General features: G+C 41.5%; 1 protein-coding gene and 1 long non-coding RNA gene across 5 annotated transcripts; one reads left to right on the top strand and one right to left on the bottom strand.

Moving 5' to 3' along the window:
- Positions 1 to 2405: 2405 nt before the first annotated feature.
- On the bottom strand, positions 2406 to 18506 carry LOC6532179 (3-phosphoinositide-dependent protein kinase 1). 3 transcript variants are annotated; one of them, XM_002092917.4, is made up of 6 exons: positions 18063 to 18506; positions 12215 to 12599; positions 11725 to 12060; positions 4924 to 6039; positions 4581 to 4855; positions 2406 to 4276 (listed from the first exon to the last, which is right to left on the bottom strand). In XM_002092917.4, the coding sequence occupies exons 1-6, from the start codon at positions 18126 to 18128 to the stop codon at positions 3971 to 3973; spliced, it is 2484 nt and encodes an 827-aa protein (XP_002092953.1). In that variant the 5' UTR covers positions 18129 to 18506; the 3' UTR covers positions 2406 to 3970. The 3 variants fall into 3 exon arrangements, with proteins under 3 accessions (XP_002092953.1, XP_015049197.1, XP_015049196.1); XM_015193711.3 differs by lacking the exon at positions 18063 to 18506 and adding an exon at positions 15625 to 16330; XM_015193710.3 differs by lacking the exon at positions 18063 to 18506 and adding an exon at positions 15311 to 15412.
- Positions 5978 to 7579, top strand: LOC26536172. Of its 2 annotated transcripts, XR_001454058.2 has the most exons (3): positions 5983 to 6119; positions 6181 to 7048; positions 7168 to 7579. It is a non-coding gene; the product is annotated as an uncharacterized LOC26536172 (long non-coding RNA). The 2 variants fall into 2 exon arrangements; XR_005561039.1 differs by having other exon boundaries at positions 5978 to 6115; positions 6181 to 7579.
- Positions 18507 to 19289: the final 783 nt, after the last annotated feature.

Raw genomic sequence — 19289 nt, 5'->3', positions numbered from 1 at the left:
TAAAATGCGTTATCGGAAACAATGTGACCCTTCTCAAAACCGAAAATACCATTATTTAGCTTTTGGCTTATGTGCGCTAAATTAGCGTCAATGAGTTAGCGGCAATGGCGGAACGGTGGTAACTTGGAAAATGGGGACGTTTTTTATTTATTTATTTGTTCGTTATTTAGAGGTGAATTGCAAAAAATAAAATTGCAAAAATCCTAAAAAAGGAAGATCTAACTATCTATGTGCGACTTAAGTTTACAGGACTTAAGAAAGTATATAAAATATGCAATTAACCAATCGGCTCCCCACTATTTAAGGAATATCACCACTCGCAGAGCCACCATATCTAGTAGAAGTACCGCAGCCAATCCATGTCTCTTGAACCGCTTTATTAACAAAGAGCTCTGCGCTAACTTTAAATATTTATAACTCAGCTCACAGAGCGCTTCCCACACTGCACGGTATCTTAAAAATATTGTAATTTTGTTTCTTATCTACGCAAAATGTTTCATATCAATTTGACCCACAGTTTTGGGGAAATTGCTTATTTCTTTTAAAACACGGTTCTTACATTCACCGTGTTCGAAGCTGTGCTAACAGCCAACTTCCCAAAATTTCATTAAAAATTACAAAATTTTGACAATTTAAACCTTGAACTCCATAAGATTGGAAATTTTGTAACGAATTCAGCGATGTATGCCATTCCATATTTGGTCTTTTATTTTTTTTGTTTTCGTATAAAAACTGATTATTTTATTTCAAAAAAGCGGATTTCAATTCTACTCAAAATGTTTATATTTTTAACAGGTTTTTCACCATAATTTCTCTAAAAATGATCGCACAGCTTTAAAAATCTTTGTTCTGTGCAGCTAATTTTCTTAGCTTTTGATTTAATTCAAAAAAATAAAAAACATCCCCATGTTCCAAATTTTTACCGTTAAGCCATCGCCGCTATTTTTGGCTTATCCGATTCATAGTTGCTGCCCAAAAGAAATTAAAAACTTAACCGCTTGCTTTTTCTTCTCTCTTTCGCTTTTTCGTTCCTTTATTTCAAACAACATTATTTCTCCTCCATCAGGTCCTCTACAAATATCTTATCATATTTTAGAAATAACAAACAGTTCTTTTCGGTTGATATATTTTTTTGGGGTTTTGTCATACGAACGAAAGATTTCAAAACGCGCAATTCGATCATAACGACATTCGGACTTGCAGTGCAGAAAACTTCATCGTTGCATTCAAATCCAATATTAATACTATTCAATTAATCTATTCATTATATGACCAGCCCATTTATTAGCCAATACAAAAATAGGCAAATACGAGGCTGTATAAATTAAGTTAAGTTAAAAAAAAACAGTAAGTAAATAAAAAGGAAATAAAAAAACGTTTAACTTAAAAAACAAAAACAATTTTTAATTTTGCTTATTTTCTCAAAATGAGAAAGACATTTGGGGCTTCAGGTTTAGTTTATATAGTACACCATATATGTACATATCTTTACGGCAATTATTTACCGCTTCTTACGTAATTTGTGTTAATATATAAATTTTAAAGGATCCGAAGGATAACCAAAATGGAGCCAAAACTAATTACAGTCAGTAAACCTCAAGCTATAATAATAAATTTATCAAATGCTCGTTACTCCAAAAATTCGTATACATTTGCCCGTGGTAGATGTAGAATATTCATTGATTATAATCAAATACATGTGATGATTCTAATATTCCTTTAATTGTCCTACAGGTTAACTAGGCACTTTTTCTATTTTATAGGTCTTTCGGTTATGTCCTCTTTTATTCTCTTTTCCTTTGAACCATAAAAGGTTAAGTAAATGAGCAGTTTACCAAGCCCAGACGGAATAATTAAAAAATAAAAACATACCTTTTTCAGTTAATATAAAATTACAAAATGATTAATGTTGGGGCGCTTTCAAAATTGTTACTATCTGTATTAAGTTTCCTTAAGTAAAAACTACCTATAGTTTGTAAAAACACTAGACGTGAACCGCACTGCGTTTTATTATTTCAGTTAGGACAATCCCTTTTTGGATTTGCAGAAATATAGGAGCTGTTTTTTCTGTACTTTAGCCTTGCCCACTGTACTCTCTCCTCTTCGATATTAGGTACTGCAGCACAAGCTTAGGGTAAAACAAAGTCAGGTCGTTTTCTGAGTTTTCTGTGGTAGTATCTTACGTAGATATCGAAACCTATTGGAAAGTTGTTGCATTTTGCAACGCTGCACGCTGGGACACACACACCTATTAACCAATCGGTTAGATATTGCCAATTCAAAAAACCAAACAAACCGAAATAAAAACAAATTTGATTGCAATTTTGTTACTTTGAAATGTTTTTGTATTTTTCTTTAATATTTCCTGTTAATGATACGTTCCTTTCGCTCGTTTATCTTTTTTCTTGCGACCAATGTACTTTACTTGTAACATATATATTTATTTTTACACGATTCTCTTTTTGCCGTTCTTGTTCTGGTACTCATATATAGATAATATATAATTTCTTTAAATATTTATTTTACAGGTTTCTCTCACTATTAGTGGCTCTTCGTTCTATGACATCTTTTAATAAATCGTAATTTTCGTTTAATTTAATTAATTGTATACTTATGTGTGTTGTTGCATATTGCGTTAATTTTAATTTACTTAAGGTTAGCAAAAATAATTTACTTAGAAGTAACAAAAAAATTAAATTATGTTTAGATGTATATCGACCAAAGGCGATATGTATGTACAAAATGTATTTTTTGCTTTCTTTCAACTTCGATTTCTTACTCTACACCTCTGCTCATAACTTAATTCCTATAACTTAAAGGTATATATGGGAGGGGATAGGCGCGTTCTAGTAGTAGTAGTAGTTGTAGTAGTGGGCGCAACTTAGACGATTACAAAATTTAACTAATTCGCGAGAGTTAAAGAAACTTCCCAGTCGGTCTTACTTACATCTATTACACATTACTTTGTATAAGACTTGTTTTACAAACTCAATTGGAATCGGGTGGAGACAACGACCGCAATGTCTTGACAATGGGAACTACGACTGCTGAGTTTCTAGTGGCGGCCCTTACAAAATAAAAATTAAACCAAATTCAAAATTCGTTCTTTCATTGGGGTTACAATTAGAGTAGCTCAAGTCTTATACATTTTTTCATAGGGCAAATAGGTAAACGAAAAGCATAATGACAATGATAAATATTGATAATTAGCGTTAAGCTGTATATTAGAATTACCTAGAAAGTTGAGCGTGAAGCTGGAAAAACACCAATTATTATTTATGTGGCATCGATGGTTTTCCGGCTTTTCCCATCTTCTTCCCCACGTCTTAGGCTTCTTTAGCCATGCGCATATATATATATAGCTAATATAATTCTTTACATAGTTACAATGTTTACAAAATTTACATAAACACATACGTGATCCTCTTGTCACGATAACAGAAACAAAAATCCCATTTCTCCAGATATTATTTATATTACAGTTTCCAGACAATTTTCTAGTATTTCACAATTTAAATACGGCTTTTAGTTTACTTTACGAAATAAGTTTAAGTTTAAGCCTAGAATGCCATCTTGCCTCCGTTTTCAACGATCTGGTCTGATCTGCATATCGATCCGATCCTAATTCGGTAATTCATTTAAATTGTGACTAACTACGCGCTAAATACGAATATATTTGTATTTATGTATGCTGTATATAAATATTTAATTTAAATTTTAAATTGAATTTACTTAGTTGTTATAGATGTAATTTACTTTAGATTAGTTTATGTTAGTGTTCTATTTTTCGCCTTCAGCACAATATAAAACGAAAAACAGAAATTGGGTTCTAATTAGCACTAGAGACACGATCATTAGTTCCCCGTCATCAGCTACTTCTACTTCTATTCCCGCCCTCTTTTACGCCATCGCTTCCTTTGCACTAAATTTCAACTAAATTAATTTCACAATGCTACAAATAGGACTACGTTTACTTGGACGCCGTTTTCTTGCTTGGTGACGTCCCCGTTCTGGTGCTACCCAATGTCCGATTGTCGGACGCCGTCGAAGCTTGAGAAGCGTTCACGGGGGAACTGCGACGCGCCGTGGGCGAATTGCTTGAGGAGGCGGCGGATGAATTTGAGATGACAGCGAGGCTATTGCTGCTTCCGCTGGAGCAGGAGACTGCAGATGTGGAGGAAGGATCTTCATAGGTTAGCTTGCGCATGCTTTCAATGGCTTCCGACCAGTGGATTGCATAGCCTTCGGGATCATCCAGGTAGTAGGTGCGATTTGGCTGCAATGGAACCGAAAGAATAAAATTAGTTGAGCGCAACGCTAAATTTAACCCCATTCACCAGACAAGTTTAAGTTTTTATCTGCCTTGCGTGTGCAGTTTTCAATGCCGCATTTAATTTGTTTTCATAGCCAACACGTGCCCGGGGCATAAAATTACGCTCAAATTGCTTTTCAGTGGGCGTGCGACTGGCAACGAAGCACTTACTGTGATGTCATCGGTTCAACAAACTTATGCTTTCTCGGATTTCCGCGTTGCCCCTCGTGTATCCTTAACCCACCATAGGTATACAACAAACACTTACCGTATGAACAAAAAATATTTTGAAGTTTTTGTACTCCGCTCGCAGATCTGGGCTCCACGGAATTTCGCCCTTTTTGATCATCTGCACTGGATCGATATAGATGAGTCTCGGTCCCGTGGTCAGCAGAAGCATTCGCTTGCGGGCAAACAGACCCTTGCGCTTGTTGACAAATCCCTTCTTAAGGATGACCTCGCCGTCGGCAAAAACGTGCCACTTGTCAGTCTTTTGTTGCTCGAGGCGCTGCAGCTTCTCGGCATCGTTCAGGTCGAAGGAGTCTGAAGAAGAAGAAAATACATTTATAAGTAATTTATAAGTTGTGGGCACCACGCAAATGGACACTTACTCTTTGCGGTTGATCGCTTGACGGGTACGGCCACACTGCTGCCAACGCCCAATTCTGCACTAAGCAGTCGCGATATCTGCCGTTCGTCAAGGCCCGGCTCCAAGTCCCCGGGCACAGTATAGCTGGACCTGAAGTCCTCATCCTGGCTTACGCCCGGCAGGTAGGGGTAGATGGGTGGAGGGGTTTGCTGACGGAGCGTCTGCCAGTCAATGCCGGCAAAGAATGGGTGCGCCCGAATGCTTTCATAGTAGCCAAACTCGTCCTGAGCACCCAGGCGGTCTCGCGGGTCCACACGGAGCAGCTTGCGCACCAGGTCCTCGGCATCCTTATCAAAACCCTGCGGGAAGTCCACGGCGCAATCCAGGATCTCTTTAAAGATTACATAATCGTTGCTGCCCCGGAATGGCGGTAGCCCGGCGATCATCTGGTAGACGATACAGCCTAGTGCCCACAAGTCCGCCGCCGGAGTTATGGGTCCATTTTGGAGCACTTCCGGTGAAACATACTGGGCAGTGCCCACAAAGCTGGCCTTTCGGTGACGGTTGTAACGTCTCTGTCGGTGGCGCGGGGAGTCCATCTCTTCCTGCTGCTGCTCGTCGTCACCCTCGCCATCGTCTAACTCCTCCGAATCGCGATCGTAGTACTCGTCGTCCTCGTTGTCCAGCCGGTCGCTGTCTTCGTCGTCGTCATCGGAGTGGCTGCGCCGCTGCTCCGAACAGTGCTCAGTGGCCAGCGCTCTTTCTTGGGCCGTCATCACCTTGGCGGACCCGAAGTCGGCGATCAACGTGTGCATGTCCTCGTCGAGCAGGATGTTCTCGGGCTTAAGGTCACGGTGAACCACGTTGCGACGGTGCATGTGCTCGCAGGCCAGCAGAAGCTCGGCGGCGTAGTGGCGCGTGCAGGCCACGTCGAAGCTGCCCACGCGGTTGATGTATGGCAGCATGTCGCCCTTGCGTGCGTACGTCATCACAAAGTAGAGGGAACGCTGGTCCTGGAAGGTGCACGACAGGTTCACGAAGCCGGGCACATTGGTCATCTGGTGCATCACCTCGCGTTCCCGCTTGATGTAGTCCTGCTTCCGTTCGCGCAAGATCAGCCGCTTTTCGCACACTTTAACTGCAAGGAGAAGATCGAAAGACAATACGGTCAGATATGGGTTAAAAAAAGGAGACACAGTTGTAGATCAAATTACGTATGTATGTGCAAAATTCATGATTCTGGAATTCAGTATCCACCATCCACCATGTTTTTGCTTAGTGATACAGATAAGTCCGACTTGGCTGGCAAACCACATTTTGCTTGCGGGAACCGCTCTTGGCAACAACAAAGACATAGACATATACATACCAATGCAAGTGATTAAATAATTGTATTTAAAAATGCGACATATGTATGTATGTACAAATAAGCACACAAAATGTACGCGTGAGAATAATAAAACAGCACACAAACCAGCTAGCACACATGGTTTTTTTTTTCTGGCTCAACAGGCGACCAAATTTTCACAGTCCGTTGGACTTCCCCCTAAATTTTTGGTGGCCCAGTCAGATATTGCTTGTGACTCTTTTGTGACCTGGTGAAATAAAGAGCATTCAGTGTAGAGAGAACCGTAAAAGAGAAATGAAGGGCCATAGGCAAGGAAGACGGGGAACGAAAACGTGGAAGAGACGGCGGGGAATTTTCATTTCAAAACTCAGATCAAATTGCTAAATTAACAGCGAGACAAACGAAAGCGAGCGCCCTTAGAGGAACTTGTTTTGACTTCCTTCCCTTTCCCGCTTTCGGGCCCCCCAGAAATCACAGCAAGCCAGAACGTTTGAACGCGATGGAGAACGCAGAGTTAAACAAATTTTAAACTGGTTGTTGAACTGGAATCCGCGAAGAAAGAGAAGAGGGCAGCAAGCGCAAGGGGGCAAGTGGGAACTACAAAGATGGGCCGTGTGAAACGGTGTTTTAAACTTGCATCCCACTCCATCCCGCACGGGGTTAACGGTTATTATGAGGGCGAGTGAGAGAGTTCTGACCGCTTATCAGTAGTTTCTCATTTGGTTCTGCCCGCCGTTATTTTTTTTCCAATCACGAATACGCTTTTGATTGACAATCGCAACGGAAAATCACAAATCTGGTGAAAATAATGCTAAAAATAATAAATTAGCCCCAACCATATCTGTCGACATTTCACACTATCATAAGTCTATAGGCAAAAATAAATTTCAAGATAATTTTGCATTTATTTTTTTGCAGGTCCCTCTATCAAGATCAAAACAAAACGGTGTGCCAACAACTATTCGCGGCAACAGAGGGTAAACAGAACAGGGAAAAATCAAATAGAATAAAAAATGAAATCGGAATCTTGTCTAAAAAACATCGGGGCGATAAGTCGTCGGTCGAGTGGCAACAAAATAAACACAAAGAGGAAAAACAAAATACAGCAATTAAAAGATTAACAAAGCACGGCGGCAGCAACAACAACTAACCGAGAAATCAAAAGGAACAGAACGAAAATGTTTTTTATGCGTTTTAAATTTCCCAAGCGATAGAACAGCATACAAAAGTGCGTAAAAACACAATTGACCTTCAAAAATTTTTTGCGCAAAATATAAAAACAATGTGATTATCGCCCCGATCCGATGCAATAAAAACATTACCTTTTTCACCTTCGCTTTATTTTTTCTCGAATGTTTGCGCATGCTTGGCCTTTACTTCACCTTAATTAAGAAAGTCGCATTATTAATTCACTCGGCAGCTCTACTCTGATATTTGTGGTGCTTTTTTTCCCGATTTTGGTTAAGTTTAATGACCCCCTGATAAGCATAGCCTTGAACTTGCTGCCGTTTTTGTTTCTCTTTTCCCCTGTCGTGCAGCATGTGCAGCTACAACAACACAAACATCACCGAAAGTAAACACATAAGTAAACAGCCAACAAACAGCTGCAAAGCGGTGAAAAAAAACAGCTCAATTCGCCGTCTAAGCATAAATATTTGCCCGAAGCTAGCTCTTGACGTTCTGGAGTTGCCACCTCGGTTTTTGCCGCTAAATCAGAAGTACTTTTGTAATACTTTAACATCATCCTCTTCGCTCCCTATGGTTTTTGTTATTTTTGGTCACAGTACAAAATTTTCCACTGTCTCATTTCGCCAGAACAAAGCACATCATGGGTTAATCAAGGCACAAATAAAATTCAGAAATCAAACACAGGCGAGTGGAGGAAAATAACAACTAAAGCACCAACAGTGCAACTTGTTGCTGCAAGGAATGCAATCCAACGAGTTTTAGAATGGCAGAGCGAGATAGAACTATACCGACCAGAAAGTTAGTGTGAACGAGTCGATAAAGCAGTGCCGTGTGTGAGCGGTACGCGAACACAGAATCTATAAATAAACCAAAATAAAGATTCTACAATTTTATTGTGGTTGCAAGTTGTTCTTGCTGCTGGAAGACATCGACCGAAATCAACTCCAACTACTCCAAGAAGAAGTAGAGGGCCCAGACTACAGTGTGAAGGAATTATTGTGTTTTGGTGTTCTATGATTGGACTCGACGAGCTATGGCTCCTTATTCTTAAAGAACTCCAGTACAGTTAAAATATTCTCGTAATCACCTAAGTGCGCCTCACTGATCGAAATGGTAAAACTACCCCACCGCTATTTAATTTAGTAGCTTTCACAGTAAGCCGGCTGCGGAGTTTTCGAGTTTAGTTTTTATGTGTGCTCGTGCATATTTTTATTGTTATTATTGCTGATCGTTGCTCCACTCGCTCCCGGCTAACAAAAGTTTATTGCCCCTTTGGAGTTGCGGAGTTACTCTACATTTGGACATATATATACATACGTACATACAACGATATGTACATGTACTTATCTTTAAGGGGATTTGGGGACATATTGTTTAACGCAAAGGACTTCGCACAAAACTATTGAAGGGAGATACAACGAAATGCGAGTGTGTGCGTGGGCAATAAAAAAGGAAGTGCGGGGGAAAGTGCGACTTCCTGGCGCTGTTTAATTTCGGCCATAAAGCGTCGGGCGGCCCAACAGCCCGCCAAATGTCCTTGGCACGTGCATGGGTCACCCACCCATCTGCCGACGACGACAGCTGCGGCAACCGTATGAAAGAGAAAACGAAAGGCAAGGTGCAAAACAGAAAATTATGAATAAGCCTGGGGGAGTAAGCTGGAAAGGATACCAGCGACAGGAGTCGAATCATGGGTTGAATGACCCAGTTCCTTGATCCAATATCACATTACGGAGCCAAAAGAGAACCCCCCCTAGGCAGCCAAGCAAACGACTATTTCAGTTGAATACCCCCGGCCGCAGCCAGCTGCGACTGCGCAGCAGCAGCTGCTGTCCAAAAATAAATGTGTAATTAAAAATAACACCGTGGAGCGGGCACAAAGGTGACTGCCAAGAAAGTACCAGAAAGCAACCCCCAAGAAAGAATATGGAGTCGAGGAGCTGGAGAACTGGATGGGAAATCCAAACGTAGCCCGATAAGGAAGACAAACGGGTTCGAGGCCAGGATTGCGTGTGCGAGAAGTTCAGTGGCCCAAAAACAGGGGCGGAGAAACTGGGGTACTTTGAATATGTTTATGTTGGTACCTAGTACCTACTATTAAGCAGACTAGTATTTAGCAAGTTCTTAGCTTTCCCGATTTAAACTAGCTCGCTTAACTGTACACGACTACCTGGCAAGTACCATAATAAATAACTTTTAATATGCTTGGCATAAATATGACTGCCGACTCTCGCTCTCCGCCTCCCTCCAACTCCCTTGCTCCCTTGCTTCAGGATTATATGCACGAGCACGCGTTGTTAAGGAATAATCTTCCATTTCAAGAATCGAAAATTTGGAATCCAGGTAGGCGAGCGGAAAATAAAGACACCCCGAAGAATGTGGCATATGTATGTTGTTGCCAAAGATGATGAAATACATAGCTGCGCAGGAAATGTGAAAAGCCCAAACCGAATTTCGTATGGCGTCAAATAGACGCCGCTGTCGTCATCGAACGGGAAAAACAACAACAATTACGCCGGTAAAGTGCGTAGGTAAGAGCGAGACGGAGCGCATGAAAACGAAAACTGCTGCGTTCATCGTGAATCTGCGTGCGTGTTCATTTCTGCTCGTGTGTGTGTTCGTGCGTGGGAGGCGCCTGCGCCAGTGTGTGCTGCGATGTGCTGAGTGTTTACGTGGTTGGGGAAAATTGTTGCTGGCTATGAAACCCATTCGGTTGAAAGCAACAACACAACCCTACAAACCTGCCGAAATAAGAACACTGACCTTCAAACAAGCGCCGACACTGCTCCCGATTGCAAATAGTTGGCAATATTAGCTTGTACTCAATGCACCAGCTGCATCGGATTCAATGTCAAAAGTGCAAACAGAATACGTTTATTAATTTAACGGAGCGCCACGCGTAGGGGAAACTGTTTACGACTTGTGTGAGTGCGCTTCCTATTTTTAAACAAATTGACTTTGTTATTATGCCTTTTGCTTTACATGCAATTAAATCGGGCAGAGAAGTAATAACAGCTTTAGGCAGAGGCGGCGTATCGGAGGGGGAAGCAGTGCGAGAGAAGGAGACAACGCAAGAAAGAGAGATTCTGGATAAGTAATCGCAGCCCTCACTTCCACAAAAGAAATTCCAGTTATTTAGTTGATAATACCGACAGCCCCCTTTGGTTTTACCGAATTCCCCAAAGACTCCGCCCGCCCCTCACTGCAAATGCATTCTGATAACCACGTGCCGTTGCTCTCCCCACAGTTGCCATTGTTTCTGTGCGTGTTTCTGTTTGCGTTTGCATTTATGCAACACGTGCCTCCCGCCCCCCTTCTTTTGTGACTGTATTGATTTGCTGCTGCCGAGGTTAAATTATTGCCACCGCCACTAACCGCCTACACGCCCACTCACAAGCACTGGAACAACTGAAAATCTTTAAGCAAATTGGCTTAGCACAAATAAACACAAGGTGGAAAGGAAAAATAAGTCAGCATAAATACACAATAGTGGTGTGTGGCAATGTAGAGCCTCTTAAAACAATGGCTCGAGAAATCTAGTGAACAACACCTAACAGCTGCTTTCCAGCTCGTTTTCAGACTGGTTTATTTGCCTTTAATTCAAATTGCAATATAAATAGGGGAATGGCTAAACAGCTGATGGTGCGCGCGAGCGCGACGCCGTATAGTCGCCAACGTCAGCTTTCGGCTTTAATCGATAAAGAAGCAAAACAAAAGGAAGGAGATACGGTGCGACATTCCGCTTATCACACTGATAACAGGCCAGCGTCGTTTTTCAGCAAGTTTGACGGACGGACTGATGAAATTACCAATAACAAAAGGGTCACGTGTGCGTTCCCCAAATGTTTTCCTAATTTCGTGCCCGGCATATCATGATTGCCTTTCGCTGTTGTTGGTGCTGTTTCATAGCAGGCAGTGGAAGAAACCGTATGCCTTGGAAAATGTTGACCAATTGCACTGAAAATCTGGCAGTATCCGGCCGGCATGTCCAACACTCCCATAGAAAGGCGCACCTCCTCGATCGAAGACGCCCCTTGTATACGCAAATACGCGATGTAGGCGATTGTTGGCAAGCCAAGCAGGTGACAGGCAGAGCGGAGTGGCAACAAAAGCGCCGCGTCTACATGGCGACCGCATTCTCGCGCTGGCGCCAAGCAGAGGCCATACAAGTGCCGTGCAAATGATGTGGGCGGCCGTCGGTCTAGTGGCACACTGCGCGAAAGTAAGTGCCGACTCACTAACTAACTAGTGTTAAGGTAGTACCCACTAGAACCTAAGAGGACTTACTTGCATACTCGCGGCGAGAGTGTATGTCCACGGCCAGGTAAACTATGCTGTAGCTGCCCTCGCCTATGTAACGACCGAAAATGAAATCGTTCGGAGACCTTCTGGGCGCAGGATTCTGTAGCTGTTGCTGCTGCTGCTGCGGTTGTTGTTGCTGCTGCTGCTGCTGCGGCTGTTGTTGCTGATGCTGCTGCCGCAACATGTCCAGTATCTCCGTCTGCTGCCTTATGTCATTCTCGTACTGTTGCAGACTGCAGTTGTGCAACTTGCTGCAGTTCGGTGTCGTGGCCACCGACGAACTGTTGCTAGCAACCGCTGCCGCCAAAGGCGAAGTGTGGCCTGCCAGAGAAAAGCAGAGAGATTGCGTTAGCGTCGAAGCAGAAACATGTTGCCAACGGGCAACGAGCTGTGTTTTAAAAACAACTTAAAACACACTCTATTTGGGTTACTGTCACTGCCAGTGACACGCAAAGAAACACAGAATTGAGCTTACCGTTTGTCAGATACTTGCTACTGCCGTAGCGACTGTTGTTGTTGTTCTCAGCGGCCGATACCGCTCCGCAGCCGCACGTGTGTTGCTGTTGGTGCAGCCGCGACGCCGCTTCGACGACCACGGCCAAGTCTTTTAGGTTGATATCTCTAAAATTCGACTCGCCCAAGGACACTGTTGCTGAGGCTTTCTCCTTGGCCATAGCCGGCATTGTTGCCGCTGTCGCCGAAGTTGCTGTGGTGGTAGCAATGTTGAAGTGCTGCTGTTGCTCGACGCCGTTACTGCTGCAGTTTTCGCCGCAATCCGATGCTACCGAGATTACGGCTGCCGCTGCGATTCCGCTAGCGCCACTGCCTGGCAATTGGAGCTGCTGCTGTGCACCGTTAATCTGGAAACAATATTTGCAAAGTATTTGCGATTAAAACAATGCTAAATAAAATATAGTACATAATTTTCTTTCTCCTTCTTGTTTCGATTACATTGTTTTGACATTTTGTCAGTTTACTGATTCAATTCCAAATGGTCGCGATTTACAAATAAAACCCCCCAACGCACTTCTCTTGGTTTTTCGAGGCTTATATTAAACGAGGAATTGGACACGCAATAAATTAATTTTCTGCTGAGCAGCCGCAAAGTCCGAAGACGGGCTCCAAAGCGGAACTCAAGAACAGGTCCACAAAAGGCAGACCAACAACAGTCGGCCCAATGGTCCGCCATTGACGTCAGGTTCATTGCCGTGTTGTTTTTGCTTTACGCTTTACTTTGTGACTTTGATTTTGGCGGGTTCAAGGACTTGGAGCATAAAAATATAATAAAGTTCATTGCCACCTGTTTACATTTCTATTAGAAGTTTATGCTGCTGGACTTTGGCTTTGTTTTCGTTCGCTTCTCGTTTTTTGGTTTGAGTTTCTTTGTTGAACAGTTTACGCTAAGCGAACAAGATTTCTGTGGCGTGATTTCTTAAGGAATTAAAACCACGGGGAATCCCTTAGCTAGTATATCACCATTCCACAGACTAAAGTGATGAGATGAGCAATAATAAATCACGTGTGTGCAAATAAGATACACAGTGTATATACCACATCAATCGACAAAAGCCCAACTCAGATAAGAAACCAAGTCAGCTCCAGCCCAGATTATTAATTATGCAACAGACACACCATAAAACCCAGCCACACAAACTCGGAATATGAATAAAAATCAAAAAAACCATAAAAACAAGGTGAGCAAATGCGTCAATGAAAGTTTCAGCTGGTGGCTAATTTTAGAGCAACAACGAGCCAAAGATTAAGATACGAATGAAACTAGGCTTCGTTATTGGGGATTTGGGCCCTGACATGGGAACCCAGACGCACAAGACAAAAATAAAAGAAGCCTCGTTCGAATTCAATCCGATCCATTTTAAAATGATCTTTTCGTCTGGGAAGGCCTTAAAGGGTACCGTCCCCAAGTCCCTAAAACGGGTGTATTATCTACGGCCAACAGCAAGAGCCACAAGCCCTCAATGGTAATCGTTGTTATAATGGGTCCGACGTGCGTCACTCGGATTGGAATGCGGTTGGTTTACTTTTCATGCCCGCAGCTCTCGTACTCGCAACACAATTGGAAATCAGAAAAAACCGTCTCTTTTCTTTCTATGTTAAAACATGACCTCAACAACACGCCGTGATACACCCACTAGTCAATCCAATCAAAATAAACATCCAATTTTCAGATATTTGAATTCTGCCGCTTTAACGCATTAAAAACAAAGCAAAAAAAAACATTTTAAAAAAGTTGCCAACCCACTTTTTTTTTTTTTTGAGATTTTTGGCGACTGCGACGCTAATTAAGACGACGATCTGCGTCAGCGGCTGAAACTAGTCAACCAATTGGTGAATGGCACAAAAAGCTTTAGAGACCGAAAGCAAAACAGGAAATACCCAAAATTCCAAATTGTATTGTTGTCCATTACATGGCTTTACCAGATTTCCACGTCACCCAAACCCGAAACACTCATTTGCATCCAGACGAGCGTTATAATGGCAGTATGAAGAAGATCCACGTCCATAAAGATGCCGTGGAAAAATTTCAAAGAATCGAGAAAGTCTACCCAGAGTGGGCGGGTATTGGGGCAAGAAATGCCGAAAACCAAAAGATCCGCTATATCACGTGGGGGATGCGAATGAGGATGAGGATGGGGATGTGGGGGATATATGTAACCGATCTATAAACATAGAGCAGAAGCGCTCGACGTCTCGTTGTCGGCGTCGTCTGCGGCGTCTAGACAAAAATGACATTTAAATTAATCTATTTTATTGCCAGGCCAACGCCGTTGGACGTTTTGCAGCCACCGAACAGATCCCCCTTGCTGCACGCCCCTGTCTTGACACTGCCACTGCCCCAGCGTCCGTGTTCAATTTATATTTATAAATAAAATTTTCGTCTACAGAATGCAGCCAATTGAAAGCAAAAAATGCAGCACAGAGAGGACGTTTGATTAGAAATAGCCAGAAAACAGTGGGAGGCGATGTCTATCTCAAGGTATTTGACCAAAGTTTATTGCGAAAGAAAAACAAAACCGTACACGCTAAATATACACAAAATGTTTTTAGTTTTGACACATTGAAATTATAAAAATCTTTTACCGAGGCCATACAGTCATAAAAAGAATGGAAAAAAAAACCAACTAACATTAGGGTTTTTTTTGCTTCCCTGCTAAATGGCAAACGAGCCCCTTAGACTAATTTAGAAACTATTGTATATAACAGTATGTATACGTATATGTATGCGGTTCAACAGCTTCTGGGCAGAAAGTTTATAATACTACTAGATAGCGCAGTGCAAATGTTGGAGCGACATTACCGCGTCGCTGGCATCAGCAGGAATACAATTTTATATGCACACAGTAATAAAAAATTCGTGAAATTTTCGCAGCTTTTTTATCACTTATTTCAGTTTTTACCCGACTCTTTTGGCTTTGTATTTTTAGCCAACGCCTTTGCCGTGAATTTTTATTGGACAGACCACGTAGATGAGGAGATTATGGTTTTGAAGATAGTTTAGCATAAGTCACGCTGTTTCCCCACCGTGATGTTGTTTTCGTAAATGACACAGTACCTGAATTAGGTTCATTTCCGAATTCTGGTCTTAGATTTAACGAGTAATTTTGAACTTGTGATTAAACTCGACTTTTCGATTACTTTGATAGAAAAGGCAAGGCCTGCTTTCATGTTACCTACATTGTAGTTTCACAGTATTCGTGTCAAACTTTAAATGATTTTGTGAAAATACTTTCTGTCCTGCAGCTTTGTGTAAAAATATTGCAGTACCAAATAGTAAAAATGCGCTTATGAATGAAAACGCACGCAGAGAGAGCGGGAGTGAGCTAAACAAGAATGCAAATGAAACGGCTCTCGCACGCACACACTTACGTTTAGGTGCTGGGGCATCGACGGGCACTCTCTGTTTGTGTATGTTGTAATTTCGATTTGGGGTACAAATTCCAATGGGCACACGAAGGAAGAAGAAGAGCCAGCCAGCGCGTACACGCACACACACTGTGCAAAGCGCGCGTATTTTTTCAGCTCTGCGCGTGCCTTTGTAGATGTATGTGTGCGGTTTTAATTTTATTTATTTCTCTGCTTTGATGCTTAACATTCGCTTGTGCTTCTCTTGATTTGCACAATTATTAATCCGCCGCAGTATGTTTGTTGAAAACAAATCACAAAGTTCGCCAGAAAACCACAATAATCAAGACAATAATTCCGACGCAGTAGGAAAATTTATAAGAAACGAGACGCTGTATGTGTCTGTTACTTTTTTATGTCCTCTTCTTTTTCTAGGAACTGGCTCACTCTCATACGTTGTACTACTTTAATTTGACTAATGAAAACAATCGGTTATTTACTTTGAACACAACACGGAGGATACACTTATTTTTATTCCAATTCAGATTTTATGTAATTTGTTTGGCCTTTTGTGGAGTATTATTTAATCGCACCACCACAGCACAACATCACACGAACTTGGGGCGTCGTGTATCTGCCTGTGTATGTATATCAATGCCAGCGCTGTGTGGGTGTGTGTGTGTGCGTCGTCGAACGCCGCGTGCACGAAGCGTCTGGTTTGAAATCCAATAAGAAACTATGGTCGGGCGAGACTTCGACTTCCAAGCGTTTTGCCCGAGCAGCGCAGCCGATGGGAGTCGAGCGCCACCAGAGAGAACGCTCTTCCGCTCCGGCGCTCTCTCAGTTAAATGGGGCCAAAGCAGCGCAGTCGCGTCTCCGCTGGCGTCACAATTTTTTACAAGGCGAACAAGTTGCGCGCCACTTTTGAGAGCGTAATTGTTGCACTGTAATTGTTTGCTAGCGACTTTTTATAAATAAACAAGACGAGGCCAGGCGAAAACAAGTTCCAATCGAAGTCCACAAGCAATCTACATAAGTACAAAGAGAACGCACGCTCTTTTTGTAAGAGAGAGAGAGCGGACGACCGCATTCCTAACTGTAAACAAGCAAGAAGTAAAGACTCTAACGTAGCGGGAAAGGGATGGCGACAGGCTAAGAATGCGGCGCTGCTGGAAAAACTCGTTTTTCCCGCTGGAAAATGTGGACAAAAAAGAATTTGAGGAATTTTCGTACGAGAGAGAATGAGAAGTGGTGTAAAAATAAACAAAGCCAAGGAAAGGCAAGGAGAAAGGAATCTGAACCCGATTACGAATACACACACACGGCAACGAATGAAGTGGAAAGGAATGGCTGAAAACAGAGCGGACAAAACAAAATGCTTGAAAAGCGAAGGGGCAGCTCAAAGCGGACGCAGATACATGCGTAGTAAACAAAACAGCGACAGCAACTTCAAATATAAATAAATATTATAAACGATGTATGTAAGCGGATGAGTGTGTGTAACAACAACAGTAATAATAACAACAACAAATCGAACAACAGACATGCAAGTGAAAGGCGTTTACGTTGTTTCTCTCCACTACTCAAGTTATTTGCAAAATGAATACGGCTAAGAGAAAAAATGATCAGCTCGGTGGTGTAGAGGAAGAGAGGGGATAACATTTTACATTTTGCTGGTTGCAAGAAAAAATAAAATAAATAATTCAGCTATTTGCCGCTGCTAATAGAAAGAAATTAAAAGTGCACAAAACCGTAATAAATTGTTGTTTAGAAACCAGCTAATCAAAAGAAACGAATGGTGAGGTGGAAGCAATGCCTTTTTTGCTGCGTATTTTTGAAGTGGCAACCAATTCGCGAGGCAATGATCTGCAGTTGTCAAATAAAATTAGTTAACTACCCTCTTCATGAAACTTTTTTTTTTTACAACTTAATTATAAACATCCACTGCCTATTTATATCGCGAAATATAAACATCTGAAAATGTATTCATAATCAGCTCCTTCTGAAAAGGTTTTAAAGCAATGACAGACAGTCATTGAATCATCTTATTTTATTGCCCACTTAGTGGAGACTTTATGGCTTTGATCTTTAAATGTTATAACAAAACGTGGTGTCAATGGAAATTTTTTAGATGAAATATACGGAAATCCAACAAATAGTTAAATTAAAATTTTTTCCATATACCTGCAAAAATATTGCATTTCGCAGTCTCACGAGATAATCTATTTTATTACATTTTTTTCCAGCTTTTAAATTTTGTGAACAAAAAAATATATTTAGAACCAGTATATTTTTTCAAAAACAGTTTTATTTAATAATTTGATAACATGGATGACAGATATCTCTTTAAACATACATTTTTTAACACTAACAATTTTAAGTAGACTTGTTATATAAACACCACACTTTTTAGAGTCACTATTACGAGTTATTAGTTTATCTCGATTTTTTAGAATATTTACCTTGATGGACTTTATTTTGCGCACAACGTAGTTGTTAATTTTGTTGGACCAGCTTTTACATTTCATGATATTTTTCGCGGTCTCCTCCGTGCTCGGGGAGGATAAGGAGGCAGAGAACAACGGTAAACGGATTGCTTTCGTCAGTTGAAGTTTCTCGCCTCACTCATAATTTTGGTTGCATTTCCCTTCACTGGTTTTTCTATAATTTTTATTTGCTTGACTTTTATTTGTTCACTTGTGTTTTCACCGTCCGGCGACAGTTGTAAAACCTTTGCGATTCCGAATTATAATTGTAAGTATACGTATACACAAAGACTCGGGTCTTACTCGCTTTTCTTTTTGGCGCGTTGAAAGGAAAACTCGGCCGTTGCGTTTTTTCCAACTGAGCGTCAAGTTTGCATGCGCGACTACGACCGAACCCGTCAAATTTCCGATTCAAAGTGAAACGAAAATGCGAACGAAAAGGCAATGAGAGAGCACTAAACGGGGAACGGCGGCATCGGGCCACAGTAACTGAACCGAGAGCGCCGAGAACTGGAAGAGAGAGAAGCGTTTATGGTGCGAAAAAGAGGTGAGGAGAAGTGGAAGAACTTCCATTTGTGTTTTAATCGACACACACATGAATAATGGGAAAATTATGTGATTTCTTTATGTTGTTCATATTTTATTTTTTTGTTTTATTATAGTTTGTTTTTAATGGATCTGGTTTGTTTCTTTTATTTTACATATATTGCTTCTGTTGAAACCCCTTGTCACACTAAAGTTTTGATTGCATTTAATTTGGGCCTTTCTGGAAGTGTCTTGAATTATTTGCAGGTCTTTCGAAAAAAAACGGTTATGTACATATGTATATCGTATCCATTTCAGCGATTTTGCGATTTGCAAGTCACGGTTCCGTTATTGCCGCGAATGGGCAAGCGATTTGCGTTTTCTTTTACATTTCGAATGCGCCGCCCATTAATTATTTATTTATTAATGAGTAAGTGACGCACTTGTTTTTATCCACGTATTTGTTGTCGCTGCAACGAATGGCTCCTCTTGTTTACATTTATGTATGTGCCATCGAGATCTTTCGAAAGGCAAAAACCTATGGGTCTCAGTGCCACGACCCCAAACTTAAAGATGAAACTAGGGACATCGACGCCAACTTCCATGCCATATGTGCATTTTCTGGAATTCCAACTATTCCCGCTCTCATCGAGCACGTACGGATCGTTCGTTGATCCG

Source organism: Drosophila yakuba, chromosome 3L (genome assembly GCF_016746365.2).
Source record: "Drosophila yakuba strain Tai18E2 chromosome 3L, Prin_Dyak_Tai18E2_2.1, whole genome shotgun sequence".
Taxonomy (NCBI): domain Eukaryota; kingdom Metazoa; phylum Arthropoda; class Insecta; order Diptera; family Drosophilidae; genus Drosophila; species Drosophila yakuba.
This window is presented reverse-complemented; position numbering and strand designations above follow the sequence as displayed.